General features: G+C 43.7%; 1 protein-coding gene across 1 annotated transcript in view; it reads left to right on the top strand.

Moving 5' to 3' along the window:
• MERTK (MER proto-oncogene, tyrosine kinase) overlaps positions 1-21,597 on the top strand; it is a 133,624-nt gene that overhangs the window by 95,453 nt on the left and 16,574 nt on the right. Inside the window, exons 10-15 of the mRNA XM_021925202.2 lie at positions 362-515; positions 4,858-4,943; positions 7,052-7,147; positions 7,864-7,944; positions 13,435-13,527; positions 15,216-15,334. Of these exons, the coding sequence (XP_021780894.2) occupies positions 362-515; positions 4,858-4,943; positions 7,052-7,147; positions 7,864-7,944; positions 13,435-13,527; positions 15,216-15,334 (629 nt within the window). The remainder of the gene's footprint in view (positions 1-361; positions 516-4,857; positions 4,944-7,051; positions 7,148-7,863; positions 7,945-13,434; positions 13,528-15,215; positions 15,335-21,597) is intronic.

Raw genomic sequence — 21,597 nt, 5'->3', positions numbered from 1 at the left:
TAAATATTAGTTGTAATTTTTAAATTTTTCTTGTACATGTATAACTGACGTGAGTTTTCTCATTGATTTTTAAATTACTATTTTTAATTAACAATTGAAAAATTATATATACCTCTGGAGTACAACGTGACATTTTGATCTATATATACATTGTGGAATGAGTAAATCAAGCTAGTTTCCCATCAGTTATTAAGATCTCTTTGCATGGTGTCAGCTTACACAAAGGGAGGCCTGCCTGTATTTGTAGATTACAAAAGATTTAACTGAGTTCTGAAAGCTTTGACTCTTTGTTCTTCCCTGTTACAAGCCAATGTTTCTCATATATTTCAAACCCGTGATTGGTCTATTGGTATTTTACCAGGTTGGGTAGATCATGCCCCGTCTTCAACTCCAGCACCTGGCAACGCAGATCCTGTGCTCATCATCTTTGGCTGCTTTTGTGGATTTATTTTGATTGGGTTGGTTTTATACATCTCCTTGGCCGTCAGAAAAAGAGTTCAGGAGACAAAGTTCGGGTAAGTCTCCCAGCTAAAAATGTTTGCTCACTGCTGTTGACCAGGTTGTTATACCAAGTGATTATGCCTTTCCTGTTGGGCCAGCTGCTCACATTGCTCCCAGGTGGCTGCCCTGCCTTATGCATACCCTGGGCTCAGGCAGCTTCCTGACTTAGGCCATGGCTTACAGAAGCAGCTGCCAGCAAAAGCCAGCCCTGAAAAGGGTTCCTTTACAGAGAAGAGTATCAGTAGGCCTTTGCTACTCAAACTGGGTTGCTGTTCAGTGAGGACTTTTATTAGAAGCCTTAAAAATAGGCCGAGGGCGGTGGCTCACACCTGTAATCCCAGCACTTTGGGAGGTCAAGGCAGGCGGATCACTTGAGGTCAGGAGTTTGAGACCAGCCTGGCCAACAGGGCAAAACGTTGTCTCTACAGAAAATGCAAAAATTGGCTGGGCATGATGACACATGCCTGTAATCCCAGCTACTTGAGAGGTTGAGGCACAGGAATTGCTTGAACCCAGAAGGGTTGTTGGCAGGTTGGAGTGGGACAGATTGAGTGAGGAGTGTATGGCTATACTTTGGAGGGGGCTGAGCCTCCCTCTTTCATTGCTCCACCTTCAGAATGCTACTAGAACATCCCACTCGCTCCAAGACTTGCCATAGGCGTGAGAAGGGCTTAAGATTGGCAGCCAGGCTGCCCTTTATTTGTGTTCATCCCAGTCTTAGGGGTCAGTTACTTTAGTCTTTACAAGCCTATTCTTACAATTGTTATATCTTAGTATGTGAATTCTAAGAATGACTATTTTAAAGAAGTGGACAAAATCTGATCTAAATCTTGAACATATAATTGACTAAAATACATCCCAGGATCTTGGTGTGACATGTGGGCTCATCATAAAACAAGTACGGAGAACCTCTGCAGAAGCTGCAAGAGTAGCCCCACTCATATGTATTAAAGGCCTGCTAGGCACTGGGCACTGCACTAGCCTGGAATACAGTGGTGAACAAAATCCTGCCCTCATGGGGTTCACAGTTCATGGGGAGTCAGGCAGTAGTCAAGCAGTCACAGAATAGATTAACAATGGCAACTGTAATAAATTCTATGTAAAGGGGTAAGAATGTGTCAGAAAAATTTGGCTGCGTGAAGAAAGTCAGGGAAGGCCTTCGTGCAAAAGTGGCTGACACCAGAGCTAAGATCTGAAGAAAGAGCAGGTATTCATTAGATGAGACAGAAGAAGAGCATTCCAGCCAGAAAGAGCAGCGCATGCCACATTACCAAAAAGTGGGGCTGCTGAGCACAGCAAATATATTAACAAGATTACAATACTATTTCAAATATTTAAAAATAAAACTATTTCCAGGAACCCTTAAGCTCAGCAGAAGCTTAAAACAAAGACTTGTAACAGGTTATTTTTATCTGTGCCAAAGTCAGTTCCCATGGATCCTTACTACAAGATCTATTCATTTGTTCCTTTTGTAAAACCACTTTCCAGCTCATTTTTAAATGAAAATACTTTTATTTTTACTTATAAAAATAACATTATATTTTTTAAAAATCAGATTACATAGAATAGTCAAAAGGAGAAAGTGAGACCCATCTCAGGCCCATAGTTGGTCTTGGTTGCTATTTTGGCGTACATCTTTCCAAGTGCTTTGCTTTTTGTACATCAGTATTTTTTTTAATTGTGTATCTCTTTGAAATAACCTATGTACCTAAGGTAAATTGAGATTAAATCTGTAATCTGGACTTTCTAATTCATAATACTTTCCCACCAATTAGTCTAAAACAGTGACTAAATGGATTATTAAAATAGGCTTCATTTTTTATTTTTAAAATTAATTCATTTTTTTGAGACAGCATCTTGCTCTGTCGTCCGGGCTGGAGTGCAGTGGTGCAGTCATAGCTCACTGCAGCCTCATCCTCCAGAACCCAAGTGATCCTCCCATCTCAGCCTCCCGATTAGCTGGGACCACAGTCGCACACTACCATTTCTGGCTAATTTTCTTACTTTTTGTAGAGATGAGGCATCTCACCTTGTTGCCCAGGCTCGTCTTGAACTCCTGGGCTCAAGTGATCCTCCTGCCTCGGCCTCCCAAAGTGCTGGGATTGCAGGCATGAATCACCACGCCCAGCCTTATTTTTTAGAACAGTTTTAATTTTACAGAAACATTGAGAAGATAGTACAGAAACTTCTCATATGCTCCATACCTAGTTTCCTCTATTATTAACAGCTTACATTATTAGTATCACACGTGTCCGTGTGAAGAGACCATCAACAGGCTTTGTGTGAGCAATAAAGCTTTTTTTTTTTTTTTTTTTTTTGGGACGGGGTCTTGCTCTATCACCCAGGCTGGAGTGCAGTGGCACTATCTCGGCTCACTGGAAGCTCCGCCTCCCAGGTACATGCCATTCTCCTGCCTCAGCCTCCCGAGTACCTGGGACTACAGGCGCCTGCCATCACGCCCGGCTAATTTTTTGTATTTTTAGTAGAGACGGGGTTTCACCATGTTAACCAGGATGGTCTCGATCTCCTGACCTCGTGATCTGTCCGCCTTGGCCTCCCAAAGTGCTGGGATTACAGGCGTGAGCCACCGTGCCTGGCCACAATAAAGCTTTTTAATCACCTGGGTGCAGGCGGGCTGAGTCCGAAAAAGGAGTCAGCAAAGGATGGTGGAATTATTGTTAGTTCTTATAGGTTTGGGATAGGCGGTGGAGTTAGGACCAATTTTTTGCGGGCAGGGGGTGGATCTTGCAGAGTACATTCTCAAGAGTGGGGAGAATATTACAAAGTACCATCTTAAGGGCAGGGGAGAATGTTACAAAGTACCTTCTCAAGGGTGGAGAGGGTGTATCGTACAAAGTACATTCACAAGGATGGGGGGAATATCACAAAGTACCTTATCGCGAGGGCGGGGAGGGGGTATTGTCACAAAGTCAAGTGATCAATTAGGGTGGAGCAGGAACAAATCACAATGGTGGAATGTCATCAGTTAAGGCAGGAACTGACTATTTTCACTTCTTTTGTGGATCTTCGGTTGCTTCAGACCATCTGGATGTATATGTGCAGGTCACAGGGGAAATGATGGCTTAGCTTGGGCTCAGGGTCCTGACAATTAGTACAATACATTTGTTACAGTTAATGAGCAATATTGATACATTGTCATTAGCTAACATCTCTACTTTGAGATTTCCTTAATTTTCACCTAATGTCCCTTTTCTGTTCTGGGATCCCATCCAGGACGCCACATTTTACAGTCAGTCGTCACATCTCCTTAGGCTCCTCTTGGCTGTGGCCGTTTCTTAGACCTTTCTTTTTTTTTTTTTTTTTGAGACAGAGTCTCGCTCTGTCGCCCAGGCTGGAGTGCAGTGGCGCGATCTCGGCTCACTGCAAGCTCCGCCTCCCGGGTTCACGCCATTCTCCTGCCTCAGCCTCCCGAGTAGCTGGGACTACAGGCGCCCACAACCGCGCCCGGCTAATTTTTTGTATTTTTAGTAGAGACGGAGTTTCACCGTGGTCTCGATCTCCTGACCTTGTGATCCGCCCGCCTCGGCCTCCCAAAGTGCTGGGATTACAGGCGTGAGCCACCGCGCCCGGCCTCTTAGACCTTTCTTATCTTTGATGATCTTGCCAGTTTTCAGAAGTGTTACTTGGGGGTTTTATAGGATACCCCTCTGTTGCAATTTGTTCAATGTTTTGCTGATAATGAGCAGGGGTTATGGGTGATTGAGAGGAAGAGCCACAGAATTAAAGTGCCAGTGTCATCATTGCTTATCAAGGGTGCATATTAACATGATTTTTCACTGCTGATGTTGACATTGATCACCTGGCGGAAGTAGTATTTGCTGGGTTTCTCTACTATGAAGTTATTTTTTCTCCCTTTCCCTACTGTTCTTTGGAAGCAAGTCCCTATGCAAGCCCATAGTCACAGCGTAAGGATTTAACTCCCTCCACCCCTTACTAGCTACATAAAATATTTGGAATCCTTCACCACAGGAGATTGGTGTGTTTTGTTCCATTCATTCATTCAATCATATTTTCATAAGTATGAACTCATTGATATTCATTTTATACTCATAGTCTAGTATTACTTTAGTTTCTTGCTCAGATTGTTACCGCTTTGGCCACTGGGAGCTTGTCTGCTATTCTCTGTTCTTGATGGTACCTAGCTAGAGTAGTTTCAATATTGCCAAGTAAGTCTAAAATAAATCGAAGGAAAGAAACACATTTCTTCTAGGGGGAAAGTTTTTGTTGTAGAAGAGCCCGTTGAAAAGGGGAAGCTCTGTAGCATCCTTGTGGAATCAGCACCTGCCCCAGTAGCCCTGTTTTTATAGTGAAGTATCTTTGTTTTCATTCACCCAGGAATGCATTCACAGAGGAGGATTCTGAATTAGTGGTAAATTATATAGCAAAGAAGTCCTTCTGTCGGCGAGCCATTGAACTTACCTGTAAGTTGGCTTTCATTTCCCTTTTTGGCAAAAGTTAAAATAGTTGAGAACAAAGAAAGAACAACAGACAGATTTCTAACAAAAGCCAAAGGTATCGAAGACGAATGGATATTTTTAATGTACAAAATGTCTTTAAAAGCCGCAAGTAGATAGATACTGCTATGCACAGCTCTGCGGGCTAGTTTACTGGAATCAGGAGCTTAACCTGGGGTTAAAAGGACTCCTAATGTCATGAAATGTGGCAGAAAAGAGGAACCTTCTGGGGTGACAGAAGATGGGTAGAGGTCAGGGATTTAAAGAAAACTTATAACTAGCGGACATAATCTCGAGCCTCATTTCCTGTTTTCCTGGCAACCAACTCCGAGGATGATGTGCCAACATGCTTTGTAGTAATTATGGTTTGAGCTTTGCTGAATCAGAGAGTGGGGGCTTCTGGTTTAAACAGTGGAACTAAACAGATACTAGTGTTCCTAAATAATTTCAGAAAAAGTATAGAAAGAACATGCAAATATTAACAAATTCATGCTTCTGGATTTTTGCCCCCAGTAAAGAAAATCTATGAAAATGACAGAATACAGGTTGCTATGAAATAGAAACTTGCTTGGTGTAGAATATTATTAGTTGCTTTACGTTTCTAATCTGTAAGTTTTGACTTTTAGATATCCTCAATTTTTTTTTTAATTTAAAATTTTAAAATTTGTCATTTAGACCACTTTCTCTCCTTTATTGGAGAACCACTGGATAAAGTTTTTTCTCGGAGAACTAATGTGTCCTAATTATCCACATTTTTTTTTTCTTTCAAGAGCTTGTTGATGCCTTAACTATGGTCCATACTGAATCATTTGCCAGGAGTTGTTGAACTGGTCTCCTTCTGGTTAATTTCTCTTGTTGCCAACACAACACATCTATTATATATCTTACTATATTACATATTTTATTATAGAAAATCTTATTCTCCAGTTCCTCAAAGTGCTCATTTTAGCCCTAGCTATGCTGTTATAATGAGGTTTCATATACAGTATGTAAAATAAGAGCTTGTTCTCTAGATGTTTTCTGTGGTTTGTGAGACTCCATCCATGGCATGGGAGGGTAGGGGAAGTGTGGTTCTTTTGTATACTGTAGTTAAGGGTATAATATTAATAGTAAAGAATTCACTAGAAAGTACCTATTGACTTACTTACCTTCCTTACCCCTTTAAGTCAAAGGCAAACCACCCCTACATGAATCTGATTGCCGGCTGTTGCTACCACACTACAGAAAGAGAAATACGGTTCTAATTTTTGTAATTCTCCAGAATTAACCTTGCCCTGAAGGATTCATTATACTTAGTTTAATCATAATAAAGTATGAAGTTTCATTACTGGCAATTTGGGGAGAGAAATAATAGATACAAAATGAGAAAAGGGGCTGGCCGTGGTGGCTCATGCCTGTAATCCCAGCACTTTGGGAGGGCGAGGTGGGCAGATTACTTGAGGTCAGGAGTTCGAGACCAGTCTGGCCCACATTATGAAACCCGTCTCTACTAAAAATACATAAATTAGCTGGGTGTGGTGGTGCGTGCCTGCAGTTCCAGATACTTGTGCCGTCTGAGGTCGCTTGAACCTAGGAGTCAGAGGTTGCAGTGAGCCAAGACTGTGCCATTGCACTCCAGCCTGGGCAACAGAGCTAGACTCTGGCTCAATAAATAAATAAATAAGGAATATTTATTTTATTTTATTTTATTTTTTTGAGATGGAGTCTCGCTCTGTCGCCCAGGCTAGAGTGCAGTGGCCAGATCTCGGCTCACTGCAAGCTCCGCCTCCCGGGATTACGCCATTCTCCTGCCTCAGCCTCCCGAGTACCTGGGACTACAGGCGCCCGCCACCTTGCCTGGCTAGTTTTTTTGTATTTTTTAGTAGAGACAGGGTTTCACCGTGTTAGCCAGGATGGTCTCGATCTCCTGACCTCGTGATCTGCCCGTCTTGGCCTCCCAAAGTGCTGGGATTACAGGCTTGAGCCACTGCGCCCGGCAGGAATGTTTATTATACAGGACTTTATTTCATTTTAGTTATTAAGTGAAAGAAAGCATGCTGACCATTTTTATACATACTAAATTACTCCTTTTTCAGTACATAGCTTGGGAGTCAGCGAGGAACTACAAAATAAACTAGAAGATGTTGTGATTGACAGGAATCTTCTAATTCTTGGAAAAATTCTGGGCGAAGGTAAGCAGTTTAAAGTAATTCTAATAAAATGTGGGACAAGAAGGTAAGCAGTTTAGAATAGTTCTTTAACATGTATTTATTAAATAAAATACCATCTTAGGACTCTGAGTTATACTATGGATAGTTATATTTTATTATTTAAAATGATAGACTATTGATTTTTGAAACTCAGATCTGGCAAATGAAAAGATTCTCTTCAATACCTAGCACATACAGGTCCTTGAAAAATATTAATTTTCGTTCTTCATTGAAAAGCATGTAATTCATTGATTAGTTTCCTACGTACTTTAAGATTATTCCTCTAGTTCTTAAGTTTATTGTTCTTGGCATCTTTCTAATTAGGAACAAAAATGAAAATACATATTTAACTTGTTAAGTTGTTCTTAGGATGAATGATAATGGTATTAAGAGTTTGTGCTTTAGAAACTTCAATTGTATTTTTCATGTTCTCTTCTAAGTGTCTTGGATCAGTTATAATGCTTAATAAAGTGATGAGCAAAGGTGGGCCCAAGCCACCCAAGCTCGTGACAAGCAGGAGACTAGAGTGCGGTGCATTGCCCTGGTTTGCGATGCGGGTGGCCTGGGCCGGCTCTGCCTGGCTACCCGTGGGTGAGATGCTCTCATACCACATGAAGCCAGCAGCCCTGGCACTGTAGCATTTCTGTGGTCAGGGGAGAATTTGCACAGTGTCCATACAGAGTTCTTTCACTTCACAGGAGAGTTTGGGTCTGTAATGGAAGGAAATCTTAAGCAGGAAGATGGGACCTCTCAGAAAGTGGCAGTGAAGACCATGAAGTGTGAGTTATCAATGATGAATCCCATTCTTCTGGGGTGGGCAGTTGCTTCAGTATTGGGTGCTCCATGAGGCCATATGTCACAATCTCAGTTGCCAGTGGGTTAGAAGGCAATGAGTAACACTGGTCACCAAGGGGGAATTACTATAATGAGCTCTTCGTGCATGCATTACATATTCTTTTGTGGGTTTTTTTTTTTTTTTGAGACAGAGTCTTGCTTTGTTGCCCAGGCTGGAGTGCAGTGGTGCAATCTCAGCTCACTGCAAGCTCTGCCTTCCGGGTTCACGCCATTCTCCTGCCTCAGCCTCCCAAGTAGCTGGGACTACAAGCGCCTGCCACCACGTCTGGCTAATTTTTGTATTTTTAGTAGAGACGGGGTTTCACTGTGTTAGCCAGGATGGTCTTGATCTCCTGACCTTGTGATCTGCCCACCTCAGCCTCCCAAAGTGCTGGATTACAGGCGTGAGCCACCGTGCCCGGCCTACATATTCTTTATACTCAAGGCAATAACATTTTTTTAAGTTTTACTAACTCCTGCATGCCTATGCGTACATACTCTCTGTCTTGCTCTCTCTCTTTCTCTCACTGTCTCTCTCTCTCACTCTCTCTCATCTAGTAGAGCTAACAACTCCAAAGGAGAGCATGAATTGCTGAGGCAGTGGTGATCTGATGGCAACATCTGACCCCAGGGGTTGTTCTGGCCGACCTGTCTAGTGTGGTGGGGCCACTTCCTCATTTGAGGATGATTGCATGGCCCTGAGGAAGCTGTGGGCTGCCTGGAAAGTAAGTTCCCCAGAAGGAGGAGAAATACTTGGTCAAGGCATATGAAGAGTTGCTATTATAAGCTAGAACTTCCAAGCAAGATGGGAAGAGAGCCAGCAGTGGGGCAGGGAGGGTCTTGTAAATCATAGCCAAGAACCTGCTTTATCCTGCAAGGAGTAGAGCGCTGTTAAGAGTCTTAACCAGCTGGGCGCGGTGGCCTGTAATCCCAGCACTTTGGGAGGCTGAGGCGGGTGGATCACAAGGTCAGGAGTTTGAGACGAGCCTGAGCAACATGGTGAAACCTCGTCTCCACTAAAAATACAAAAATTAGCTGGGCATGGTGGCACGCACCTGTAATCCCGGGTGGCTAAGGCAGGAGAATCGCTTGAACTCAGGAGGCAGAGGTTGCAGTGAGCCTAGATCACGCCACTGGACTCCAGCCTGGGTGACAGAGTGAGACTCAATTCTCAAACAAAAAAGAGTCTTAACCAAGTAAGAACAGAGCAGGTTACATTCCAGAAAGTTCACTTTGATGTCAGTGTGGAGGAGAACAAATTACAGTGTTGACAAAAATAGTGCTAGATGCACGTATGTTTATTGCAGCACTATTCACAATAGCAAAGACTTGGAATCAACCCAAATGTCCATCAGTGACAGACTGGATTAAGAAAATATGGCACATATACACCATGGAATACTATGCAGCCATAAAAAAGGATGAGTTCGTGTCCTTTGTAGAGACATGGATGCAGCTGGAAACCATCATTCTCAGCAAACTATCGCAAGAACAGAAAACCAAATACCGCATGTTCTCACTCATAGGTGGGAACTGAACAATGAGATCACTTGGACATGGGAAGGGGAACATCACACACCAGGGCCTATTGTGGGGAGGGGGAAGGGGGGAGGGATAGCATTAGGAGATATACCTAATGTAAATGACGAGTTAATGAGTGCAGCACACCAACATGGCACATGTATACATATGTAACAAACCTGTACATTGTGCACATGTACCCTAGAACTTAAAGTATAATAATAAAAAATAAATTTAAAAAAATAGTGCTAGATGCCAGTTAGGACACTCTAAAATCTATGCAGTCTAGGCCCTCTCAAATCCTTTTTTTTTTTTTTTTTTTTAATTGAGATGGAGTCTCACTGTGTCACACAGGCTGGCGTGCAGTGGCGCCATCTTGGCTTACTGCAACCTCCACCTCCTGGGTTTAAGTGATTTCTCCCACCTCAGTCTCCTGAGTAGCTGGGATTACAGGTACCCACCAACACACCTGCCTAAATTTTTGAATTTTTAGTAAAGATGGGGTTTCTCCATGTTGGCCCGGCTGGTCTCAAACTCCTGACCTCAAATGATCCACCTGCCTCAGCCCCCCAAAGTTCTGGGATAACAGGCGTGAGCCACCGCACCCATCCCAAAATCTATATAGGTAAGGAAACTATAGTGACTTGCTGACTTGTCTAATTGAAATAGCTAGAAAGGGGGCAGGTTGTGCTGGGCTTCTTCATTACCATAAGATGACCAGATTTCACCGGCAGAGCAACGTAGCATTTCCTCTCCATGTCCTTCTCCCAGGAAGGACACACAGCTGTCTAAGTTTGATTCTATGGGTGTCTGGCTGGTCATGGCCTATCACTGGGGAACTTAGAAAATAGGCCGTGGTCATATGATATTTCACCCACAGTCTTCATCACGAATCATGGATGGAGATTATTTGGTGCTCAGTTTGTCAATATTCTTGGTGTTGCTTCCTTATTAACCCCTTGTACCTATTCAATACTATTTTTGATCAGGGAATAAAGTAAAGTTGGATTCTTCCTAAAATTTAAATCCACTAGTTACTGGACATTAAAGCATAAGTTAGATTATAAGCATGTTCCGAGACTCTTAAATGAAAAGGCTGAAGTTTATTTATTTTTTTCTTTTTGAGACAGAGTATTGCTCTGTCGCCTAGGCTGGAGTGCAGTGGCACGATCTCGGCTCACTGCAACTTCTGCCTCTGGGTTCGAGTAATTCTCCTGCCTCAGCCTCCCAAGTAGCTGGGATTACAGGCATGCACCACCATGTCTGGTTAATTTTTGTATTTTTTGTAGACATGGGATTTCACCGTGTTGGCCAGGCTGGTCTTGAATTCTTGGCCTCAAGTAATCCGCCCACTTTGGCCTCCCAAAGTGCTGGGATTACAGGTGTGAGCCACCGCACCTGGCCTGGAGGCTGAAGCTTAATTTGGTTATGAAAAGGAACCACAATAACCAACAAGCCACATGAACCGATGCTTTTTGCTTTTTAAGCAGACCGTAATGGCTAATATTTATGCGATACTCACCATTAGCCAAAGGACATTGCAGTTATTCCCGCATTTCATCAGGACAAGAAGAAGAGAAAATGAACATAACTGAAAAGGAGGTTCAGGAACTAGCCCCCAGAAACTAAAGCACCCTGAAGTCAGAATCCTAACTGGAGCTGAACCGAGCACTGAGCCATATTCTGCACCATTCCTGCTCTTCCGTGATTTTATTTGAGCCTCACAGTGTGTCTGTGGGGAATCCTTCCATAATCCCTATTTAGGGATATAGGCACGCATATTAGGAGGCCTAGTGGGAGGAGCTGGGCCTGGAACCCCCTTTTTCTCTGGCTTGGCTCTGCAGTTATTTAATTTCATTAGGGTAACTTGCATAGGGATTACACCCCTGCTAATTGTCAAAGATTGAAAGAATAATCTCTAGCTTCAAAATCCCCAGGCTCAGCTACATTTACTTGCAGGTTGAACCCCCCAGGGAAGAGTCTGCAGGCAGAGCCCTGCACCTCTATTCCCCCACCTGGCTGTTTGCAGCAAAAGGAATAGGTGAGGGCAAATTTTTGCAGATGTATAGATCTTTTTTTTTTTAATTAAGAAAATTTTTGAATTTTTCTAAATTTGCTTCAGTAGAAAGAAGAATAATATATATTAAGCCCATAGGATGGTACAGACACTGCATTAGATGCCCTCGTGCATGATTTTAATCAGTAGTTATACACTGTTAATGCAAATTCCCGAAGGCAAACCTGACTTTTTGTTTTATTTATTTGTTTTTAATTGGGGCAACATATACATAATGTAAAATTTACCATCTTAACCATTTTAAGTATACAGTTCAGTGATATTAAGAGCCATATTCATAATGTTATACAACCATCACTACCATCCATCTCTAAAACTTTTCTTTTTTTTTTTATGTTGAGACAGAGTCTCGCTCTGTCGCCCAGGCTGGAGTGCAGTGGTGCTATCTCGGCTCACTGCAAGCTCCGCCTCCTGGGTTCATGCCATTCTCCTGCCTCAGCCTCCCGAGTAGCTGAGACTACAGGCACCCACCACCATGCCCGGCTAATTTTTTGTATTTTTAGTAGAGACGGGGTTTCACCCTGTTAGCCAGGATGGTCTCGATCTCCTGACCTCGTGATCCACCCGCCTTGGCCTCCCAAAGTGCCGGGATTACAGGCGTGATCCACTGCGCCCGGCCCCAAAACTTTTCATCTTGCAAAACTGAAACTCTACACCTACTGAACAATGACTCCCCAGTACCCTCTCTCCCCAGCCCTAGCAAGCACTATTCTATTTTCTGTCTCTGATTTTGACTCTCTAGGTACTTCATACAATGTTCATCCTTTTGTGACTGGCTTATTTCACTTAGCATAATACAGAATTTTAAATGTCTCTCTTAAGCCAATTTAATTTAAAAAACGTGGTGTGAAAATGCATCCGGCTTATAAGGTGTGGTTGAGCAACCAGACTTGCAGGACACACACCAACAGAAGGGAGAGGTGTGGGTTCTTTCTTTTTAAAAAAAAAAACAGGCTGGGCGCGGTGGCTCATGCCTGTAATCCCAGCACTTTGGGAGGCCGAGGTGGGCAGATCACGAGGTCAGGAACTCGAGACCATCTTGGCTAACACGGTGAAACCCCGTCTCTACTAAAAAATACAAAAAAAAAAAAAATTAGCCGGGTGTGGTGGCGGGCGCCTGTAGTCCCAGCTGCTTGGGAGGCTGAGGCAGGAGAATGATGTGAACCTGGGAGGTGGAGCCGAGATCCTGCCACTGCACTCCAGCCTGGGGGACAGAGCAAGATTCTGTCTCAAAAAAAAAAAAAAAAAGCAAATATAATTGCAACAGATCAGTTAGAATTGTTCTTGGTTTTGGTTTGGGGTTTTTTGTGTGTTTTTTTGGAATTTTTTTTCTTTACCATTAGACTTTAACTTTTTAGAGCAGTTTCAGGTTTGCAGAAAAGTTGGGCAGAAAGTACAGAGAATGCCCATAGGTCCCCTCCTGACACACACAATCTCTCCTATTATTAATGTCTTTTATTACTGAGCTGCATTTTTTGCAATTGATGAACCCATACTGATACATTATTATTAACCAGAGTCCATATTTTACATTAGGGTTCACTGTTGGTGTTGTACAACTCTGTGGGTTTTGACAAATGTGTAATGTCATGCATCCACCACTACAGTATCTTACAGAATTATTTCTTGGCCCTAAAAGTCCCCTGTGCTTTGCCTGTTTGCCCCCGTCTTCTCTTCCCTACCCCTACTTGCCCGTGACAACCACCCGTCTGTTTCCTGTCTCTATAGTTTCATCTCTTCCTGGCCTGGATTTTAGAGAACAGAATTGCTGTTGCCCACCCCCTCCCCTTAATTGAGTGAATTATCCATACTTAACCTTTTCTTTTTTCTTCTTTAGTGGACAACTTTTCACAGCGGGAGATCGAGGAGTTTCTCAGTGAGGCAGCGTGCATGAAAGATTTCAGCCACCCAAATGTCATTCGACTTCTAGGTACTTCTGAGAAATGTGGGAGTGGGTGGCCAAGGGGCTCTGCTGATCTGCTCTGTACCAAAGGGAAAGATCTCTGGTGTAGATACGTTTACACTTTGTATAACCCCAACATAACCTATAACATTGAGGTTTTCACCCAGACTTCTCTTCACAATGATGTTTTCTGAGGCTGATAGTAATCATGAGCTTGCATTTTCTGGACACTGATGGGCTCAGGAATGATTTGAGTTTTCTACAGAATTCTGGAGAGTATGAATTAAATTATCCTCGGTTACTCAAAGGCAAGACACAGAGGTGGCCGTGTTATAATTTTTATGAATTTAAGGTTATACATGAATTAGACAGCAGTGGGATAAAGCTGAAAAAGTAGACAAATTCCACAGGTTATCTTTGAGAAGTAATTTATTAACCTATTTGAAAGCACTGATTTCTGGCCAGGCGCGGTGGCTCACACCTGTAATCCCAGCACTTTTGGAGGCCGAGGCAGGCGGATCACATGAGGTCTGGAGTTCCAGACCAGCCTGGCCAACATGGTGAAACCCTGCCCCTGCTAAAAATACAAAAAAAATTAGCCAAGCATGGTGGCAAGTGCCTGTAATCCCAGCTACTCAGGAGGCTGAAGCAGGAGAATCGCTGGAACCCAGGAGGTGGAGGTTGCAGTGAGCCGAGATCGCACCATTGCACTCCAACCTGGGGAACAAGAGGGACACTTTGTCTAAAAAAAAAAAAAAAAAAAAGAAAGTACTGATTTCTTAAGATTATGGTACATTGATGATTTCATGGAATATGATTTAGCAGTTCTATAGAATGTGATTTAATGTAATTTGGCTTTGCAGCTCCGTTACCCAAAAATTACAAAAGAGGAGATTAAGTATGGAATGGATGCTGTGTAAGTGACTCTGTCCCAAGAGAGAAGAGTAACCTGGAAATAATTGAATTTTCTGCTAGCTTTGGTTTTTTGTTTTTGTTTTGCCATCCTGTGACTGGATACACTACACGCTAAATTCTTTTGAGATCTTTCAAAGTTTTATAAGACTGACACTGCAGAGAGATGTGAAAATCAATGTTTGTATACAGTATTATGTCAAATTCACTACTGTTATTCATTCACTGCTATTGGCTTTAGCCGACTATGAGAACAATCTCACTTTGTGATCACACCACAGAGTGCAGGAGCTTTGCAAGCCTGGGATCAGGTGACAGCCTCTGGCTCTCAGATTCCATGATAAATGATATTGTAGCTTCTCCTTTACAAAACTCTTAAAATTCAGGGATGTGAATTTTACCTACAGCCCTTCAAAGTTGTTTTACTAGTTTAAGCATTTGCAGTGGACTTTTTCACATGATTAAATAACTATCACATGAAACTAGTTCGCCCTTAAATCTTGTGGGGTCACTACCCCTCAGACTCAGTCTAACAGGAATTCCTGGGTTTCTAGATGGCTATAGTTGTTACAGTTTGATTTGTGAGAGCCCTCATGCCCTCATTAATCTGAAAGGGGGAAAAAAAAAGTAGTGGACCCTGTGTGTGTTCCATTTTCTAGAACAGGTGTGAGTGAGGAGCTCTTGGGTTTTTTAAACTGTTAACTTGGTAACACATGGCTTCAGTTTGGCCAGTGGTCCTGCAGGGCTTTTCTGGTCACAGTAACAAGGGCTCTTTGTAATTGATGCTGTGTTTGTCATTTCAGGTGTATGTATAGAAATGAGCTCTCAAGGCATCCCAAAGCCCATGGTAATTTTACCTTTCATGAAATACGGGGACCTGCATACTTACTTACTTTATTCCCGATTGGAGACAGGACCAAAGGTAATGATCTCTTTGTGTTACCCCTGAACGCTTCTCAGGGCTTATGTAGTCAGGACAACCAAATCGTCTAACCTTGAAAGTGAAGCCAGGAAGGAGAGGACGCTGATCTTTGTTCAGAGCTCCCTGTGTGTCCAGGGGTTGAAATGTGGGGTCTATCCTCACAGCAGGCCTGCTCCAGGTATTATTATCCTGCTTTATGGTGGGGTAAGTGGCTGTGTGCACAGTCTTATGGACAAAGCTTTACCAACTTGAGTTGGGTGGCCCAGGCTCCTGATTCTGCACTTCACACCCCTCATGACTGCATACTCCCCAGAGCTCGCAGACCAAGGGAAGGCCATTGAAGATGGCTCTCCTAAAAGAAATTTTACAGAGCCCATTCTGGATTTCAACCTTTGAAAAAGTGTTGATGACCCAAGAGGACTGCACAACCGATGTTCTGAAAAACATTTGTAACATTTTACTCCCTACGTTGACTTACCCACCGTGAGTACTGTGACGCCCTGGGAATTTTGGATGTAGCTGTAGAGGCAGTTACAGATCATCTAGGAAATTTAGGACCACGGGCACGCCCGCCTTTCTTCAGGGTGAATTTTCAGTATGGACTTCGAGGGTTGTAGCGTTAAGGAATCATAGCCACTGGGGATGTTGTATCTTTCATTTCCTAGGCCTCCTTATCTGAAACGAAAACAGTATCCTCCTGTTATGTTTTATGGACAAATGGTGGACTGTGAGGAGCAGGCAGTGTGAATGTGTCCTGACTACGTGCCTGGCTAAGCAGGACGCCCTTCCTGCCTTGCACGCACCTTCTCGGTCTGCTGCAAAAGGCAGCGATCCTGCAGCGTTCTGGTTGGGACACATGTGGGAACAGGGTGTGGCTGACCTCTGTCAACAGTCATTCTCTGACTGGGCAAAAGGGCAAAAGTCACTCCAGATCATCACTGCCCTTAATCACAGCCATAAGAAACCACAGGTCCTGGGAAGGAACCGCACCACCCAGTCTACACCTTGGCATTCTCAGACACACCCCACCTTTGTCGCTTTAGCTGCCATCAGTATCAGGACCGCTGAGTGCAGTAGGGCGGTTGGGAACTACTGCTTCCTTCACTGCATCAGCAATGGCTGCGGGAAAGAATTCTTGCTGCTCTTACTTGATGGTCTGATGAGTCCACAGGATGAAAGTGCAAGGAAATTAGTTCTTAGGGACCACGAAAACTCACTCCCACTGGCTCTGCAGACAAAACACAGAGAGAAAATGTCCCAGCACCGGTGTGGTGGAGATCTGCACACTCCAATGTATCTACAAACCTGGGGTGACAGTGGCCTAGGGTCAGCCAGGTCCCTTTTCCAAGTGAAGCGGTGCCACGAAACTCACTCACAAACTCTTAACCAAAGAAGGCTTATTAAGTTCTGCCCAGGTGGCTCATGCCTGTAATCCAAGCGCATTGGGAGGCCGAGGTGGGCAGATCACTTGAGGTCAGTTCGAGACCAGCCTGACCAACATGGTGAAACCCCATCTCTAATGAAAAAATACAAAAATTAGCCAAGTGTGGTGGCAGGCACCGGTAATCCCAGCTACTTGGGAGGCTGAAGCAGGAGAATCACTTGAACTAGGAAGGCGGAGGTTGCAGTGAGCCGAGATCGTGCCACTGCACTCCAGCCTGGGTGACAGAGTGAGACTCCATCTGAAAAAAATAAAAAAAGAAGGTTTATTGAGTTCATTAGTTCACTCTGTGAACAAGTGCTGACTCTGAGGTGGGCACTGAGCTCTGAGGACACTGGAGGGAACATGACAGATGTGGTTCCTGCCCCATGGAGCTGACCTGCTGGTGGTGAGTGAGGGGAGAACAGGAGACAGACAATTGGTTATTCACAGTGAGGGAGCCATGGGCACCAGGAGCACAGGGGCTCAAATACCCAGTGGGCCAGGCAGAGCCCAGCGGGGGAATAGGGACAGGAAGTGTGCAAGGCAACTAGACTGGGGGGTGTGGTGTCCGTGCACAGATGCAGAACCTCATGGTGGCAGGACCAGGACGTCTTTGTTTCAGTAACCTGGAGAAGGTTGGCAGATAGATCAGAGATGGTGATTGGAATATGCTGGGGGCTCTGCCGCTTAGAAGGAGGGATTGCTGCAGAGAAATGTGAGTTCCCTTTCCCCCCACCCCCCACACCCAGTCATCGAGCATCTTCTTGTCAGTGAAGCCACATTCCTTCTAAAAGATGTTTGGGCCCCGTGTGCTGTCAGAGAAGCTCCAACAAGTTTTTGGAGTCCCCTCTTTTTGGCTTGTTCCTTATAACATCTCTGGATGCAGGGTGCCTTTCAGTTCCCTGGTAGAGGCTGCATGGAGTTGCTTTCTAGTTGTTCACTGAGGGTCAACTTGCTCACTCCATTCATCTTCTCTTTATCATGAGTCTGTCCATCCTCAGGATCAGAAGACGTGTTGGGAATTGGTAGGCCAGCATGCTTGCCTCAGCAGTGCCCCTAAGAGGGGCAGCAACCCCTGCCCTGAATCCTTCCAGCACGGAGAAACTAGAGAGAAGCAGAGCCTCAGACAGAAGTGTGCCGACCTCCAGTAACTTATGAACTTAATAACCACAGGTCACAGGTGACTGATGGAGTTACAGTGAGCCGTGATGACAAGAATGACAACTGAGGGCCTTCCTGGGGGAAGTCGGCTTAGAAAAACACTAGTCCTCATCCCAAGAGACAGGTCCATGTGTAGAAACAGCCCTTTGTTTAAAATTTGGGAAAGGTGAAACAAACAGGCAAAAACGTGAGATGCAATTTAGGGTCAGCACATGCCGGAACCTGCTTCTCTACTTCCAGCTGACGTTCTTGGTATCTTATGCCTGTGTGTGATGCAGGGGAGGGGACTTTTGCTTTTTTTTCCCCCCTTTTACTCTTTCTCTTCTTCCTAGGGACAGTCTAAGTGACCAGGAGCGTGGCCCCGTTTCTTTTTTCCAGTTCCCCCCTGGCCCCACGCCCACACGTACTCCTGTTCTCTTCCATGAGAATGCACTTATCCTTCACCAGCATGAGTACTAACCGTAGAGACAGGAAGCTGTTAAAAAATCACCGAGACTCTTCCAAAGAGGCGAGGGGCCTAGTCCAACACAGAAAATATTATAGACAGGGCTGAGTATTTTCCTCCTCTTTTACCCCCAAAAAGAAAGATGATTGCATTATAGGAAGTCTGTAAGGGATTAAAAAATTACCCACAATTCCCAACACCTTAGTACAATTGTTGGTGATTTCAGACATTCAGCTCTCATTGTTCACTCCATTTCTCATGGCCTTCACGTCACTACATACACTCCTGCCCCTGGGATGATAGTCGCTAACCTTTCTCAAGCATGTAGCGTAGGCCAGCCTGTATTTTGTATGTATTAATGCACCAATGGCACAACAACCCTAGAAAGTAGTTACTAGTGGAATCTAAGGTGAGGAAACTGAGGCACAGAGGGCCATGGTGAAAGCAGGATTGGCCCCCAGGCTGCACACTGTGTGCCTTCAATGCTCTTCTGACTGCCCCGTTCTGTGTGCACCCCTCCCCAGCAGGGCAGCGCCCAGACAGATCCCTATGAGTGGTGGCACCTCATCTTCTTCAGTGGGTTTTGTTTCATGTTGATGGGTGATTTTACTTACATTTAATTTATGGTGTGTCGTATAATTTTGTGTGTGTGTGTGTGTGTGTGTGAGAGAGAGAGAGAGAGAGAGAAAGAGAGAGAGAGAGATGGAGTTTCGCTCTTGTTGCCCAGGCTGGAGTGCAATGGCAAAATCTCAGCTCACCACAACCTCCGCCTGCTGGGTTCAAGCGATTCTCCTGCCTTAGCCTCCCGAGTAGCTGGGATTACAGGCATGTGCTCCCATGCCCAGCAAATTTTGTATTTTTAGTAGAGACGGGTTTCTCCATGTTGGTCAGACTGGTCTCAAACTCCCCAACCTCAGGTGATCCGCCCGCCTTGGCCTCCCAAAGTGCTGAGATTACAGGCCACCATGCCTAGCTGGTACGTTGTACAATTTTTCTAATAATTTATTGCGGGTCTGGGAATTTCATGTTATTGTACAAGAGTGCATTTTGTAGCAAAAAGATTAAAAATACACAGGGCTATTTGGTAGCCCAAAATTGCCTGTCTTTATTTGTGAAGCTTAACTCTCCTCCCTGTTTTGGACACCTGTGTAAATATGGTGAGCCTCATATAGGATCTCTTTCTTGAATCTTTTTTTTTTTTTTTTTTTTTTTTTTTTTGAGACGGAGTCCCGCTCTGTCACCCAGACTGGAGTGCAGTGGCCGGATGTCAGCTCACTGCAAGCTCCGCCTCCCGGGTTTACGCTATTCTCCTGCCTCAGCCTCCCGAGTAGCTGGGACTACAGGCGCCAGCCACCTCGCCCGGCTAGTTTTTTGTATTTTTTTAGTAGAGACGGGGTTTCACCGTGTTAGCCAGGATGGTCTTGATCTACTGACCTCGTGATCCGCCCGTCTCGGCCTCCCAAAGTGCTGGGATTACAGGCTTGAGCCACCGCGCCCGGCCTCTTGAATCTTTATAGAGGAGAAATAGAGGAACAATTTATATTCTTTTAAATTATCATACAGTAAAATTGACCTGTTTTCCCTTTTTGTTACGTAAGTCTAGGAATTTTAACACTTATATAGTTTAATGTATGCATAATCCTAATCAGGATATGGAACAGTTCTATCACCCAACAAAATTCCCTCCTGCTACCCCTGTATACACCTTCTACCCCCGTGACTGACCCATGTAACCACTCATCTTTTTTCTCCCCTGATAGTTTTGTCTATCATATGTGTATAATTTTTTTTTTTTTCTTTTTGAGACAGAGTCTTGTTCTGTCACCCAGGCTGGAGTGCAAGGGCGCAATCTCGGCTCACCGCCACCACCGCCTCCTGGGTTCAAGCGATTCTCCTGCCTTAGCCTCCTGAGTATCTGGGACTATAGGCGCCGGGCCAATTTTTTTTGTATTTGTTCTAGAGATGGGGTTTCACCATGTTGGTCAGGCTGGTCTCAAACTCCTGACCTTAAGTGATCCACCCGCCTCAGCCTCCCAAGGTGCTGGGATTACAGGTGTGAGCCACTGTGCCCAGCCAGTTTATAACCTTTTGAGACTGGCTTTCTTCACTCAGCATTATTTCTTTGAAATCCAGCCAAGGTGTGTATATCACTAGTTCATTCCTTCTTTATTGCTGTGTAGTATTCCATTGTATGCTTATACCACAGTTTATCTGTTCACCTGTTTAGAGACATATGGGTTGTTTCTAGGTTTTAGCAATCATGAATGAGACTGCTGTAAAATTCACATACAGATTTTTGGATGAAGTCTTCATTTTTCTAAAGTAAATGCCCAAGAGTAGGTTGCTGGGTCATATGGTAAGGGCATATTTAACCTTATAAGGAACTGTTTTCCAGAGAGGCCCCTCCATTTTACATTCTCACCAGCAGTGTGTGAAAAATGCAGTACTCCTTATTCTTATTAGGACTTGGTATTTTTGGTGGCTTTTCTGGTTTTTGCTTACAGCTGTCCTGATTGATGTAGAGTGATATCTCACCGTGGTTTTTATTTGCATTTCCTGAATGACTAATGATGTTGAGCATCTTGCCATGTGCTTATTTGCCATCCTTATATCCTCTTTGATGAGTGTCTGCTGTTCAAGTATTTTGTTCATTTTTTAATGGAGTTGTTGATTTTCTTATTGTCAAATTTGGGGAGTTCTTTATATAATCCAGATACAATTCTTTTGTTGGATATGTGATTTTCAGAGCTTGTTTTCCAAGTTTGTAGCTTGTCATTGCATTCTCTTAACACAGGCAAAAAAATGTACATTTTGATAAAGCCCAATTTATCAGTTTTATTTTTTAATGAATCATGCTTTTGCTCTCTTGTCTAAGAACTCTTTGCCTAACCTCTAGTAAAAAGATTTTCTCCTATTTCTTTTCTAAAGATAGTGTGGTTTTACATTTTACATTTAAGTATATGACCAATTCTGAGTTATTTTTTGTATAGGGTTTGAGATTTAGTTTAAGGTTTGCTTTTTTTGCATATAGATGACCAATAGCATTTGTGAAAAGACTGTCCTTAATCCATTAAGTTGCTTTTGTATCTTTGTCTAAAAGCAGTTGGTTGTACATTTCTGAGTCCTGGGTTCTGTTTCGATAAACTGTGTTCCCATCCTTTGCCCCTACCACATTGTCTTGATTACTGAAGCTTTGTTATAAATCTTAAAATCACTCTGTGTGATTCCTCCTAC

This window comes from Papio anubis, chromosome 14, assembly GCF_008728515.1.
Source record: "Papio anubis isolate 15944 chromosome 14, Panubis1.0, whole genome shotgun sequence".
Classification (NCBI taxonomy): Eukaryota; Metazoa; Chordata; class Mammalia; order Primates; family Cercopithecidae; genus Papio; species Papio anubis.
This window is presented reverse-complemented; position numbering and strand designations above follow the sequence as displayed.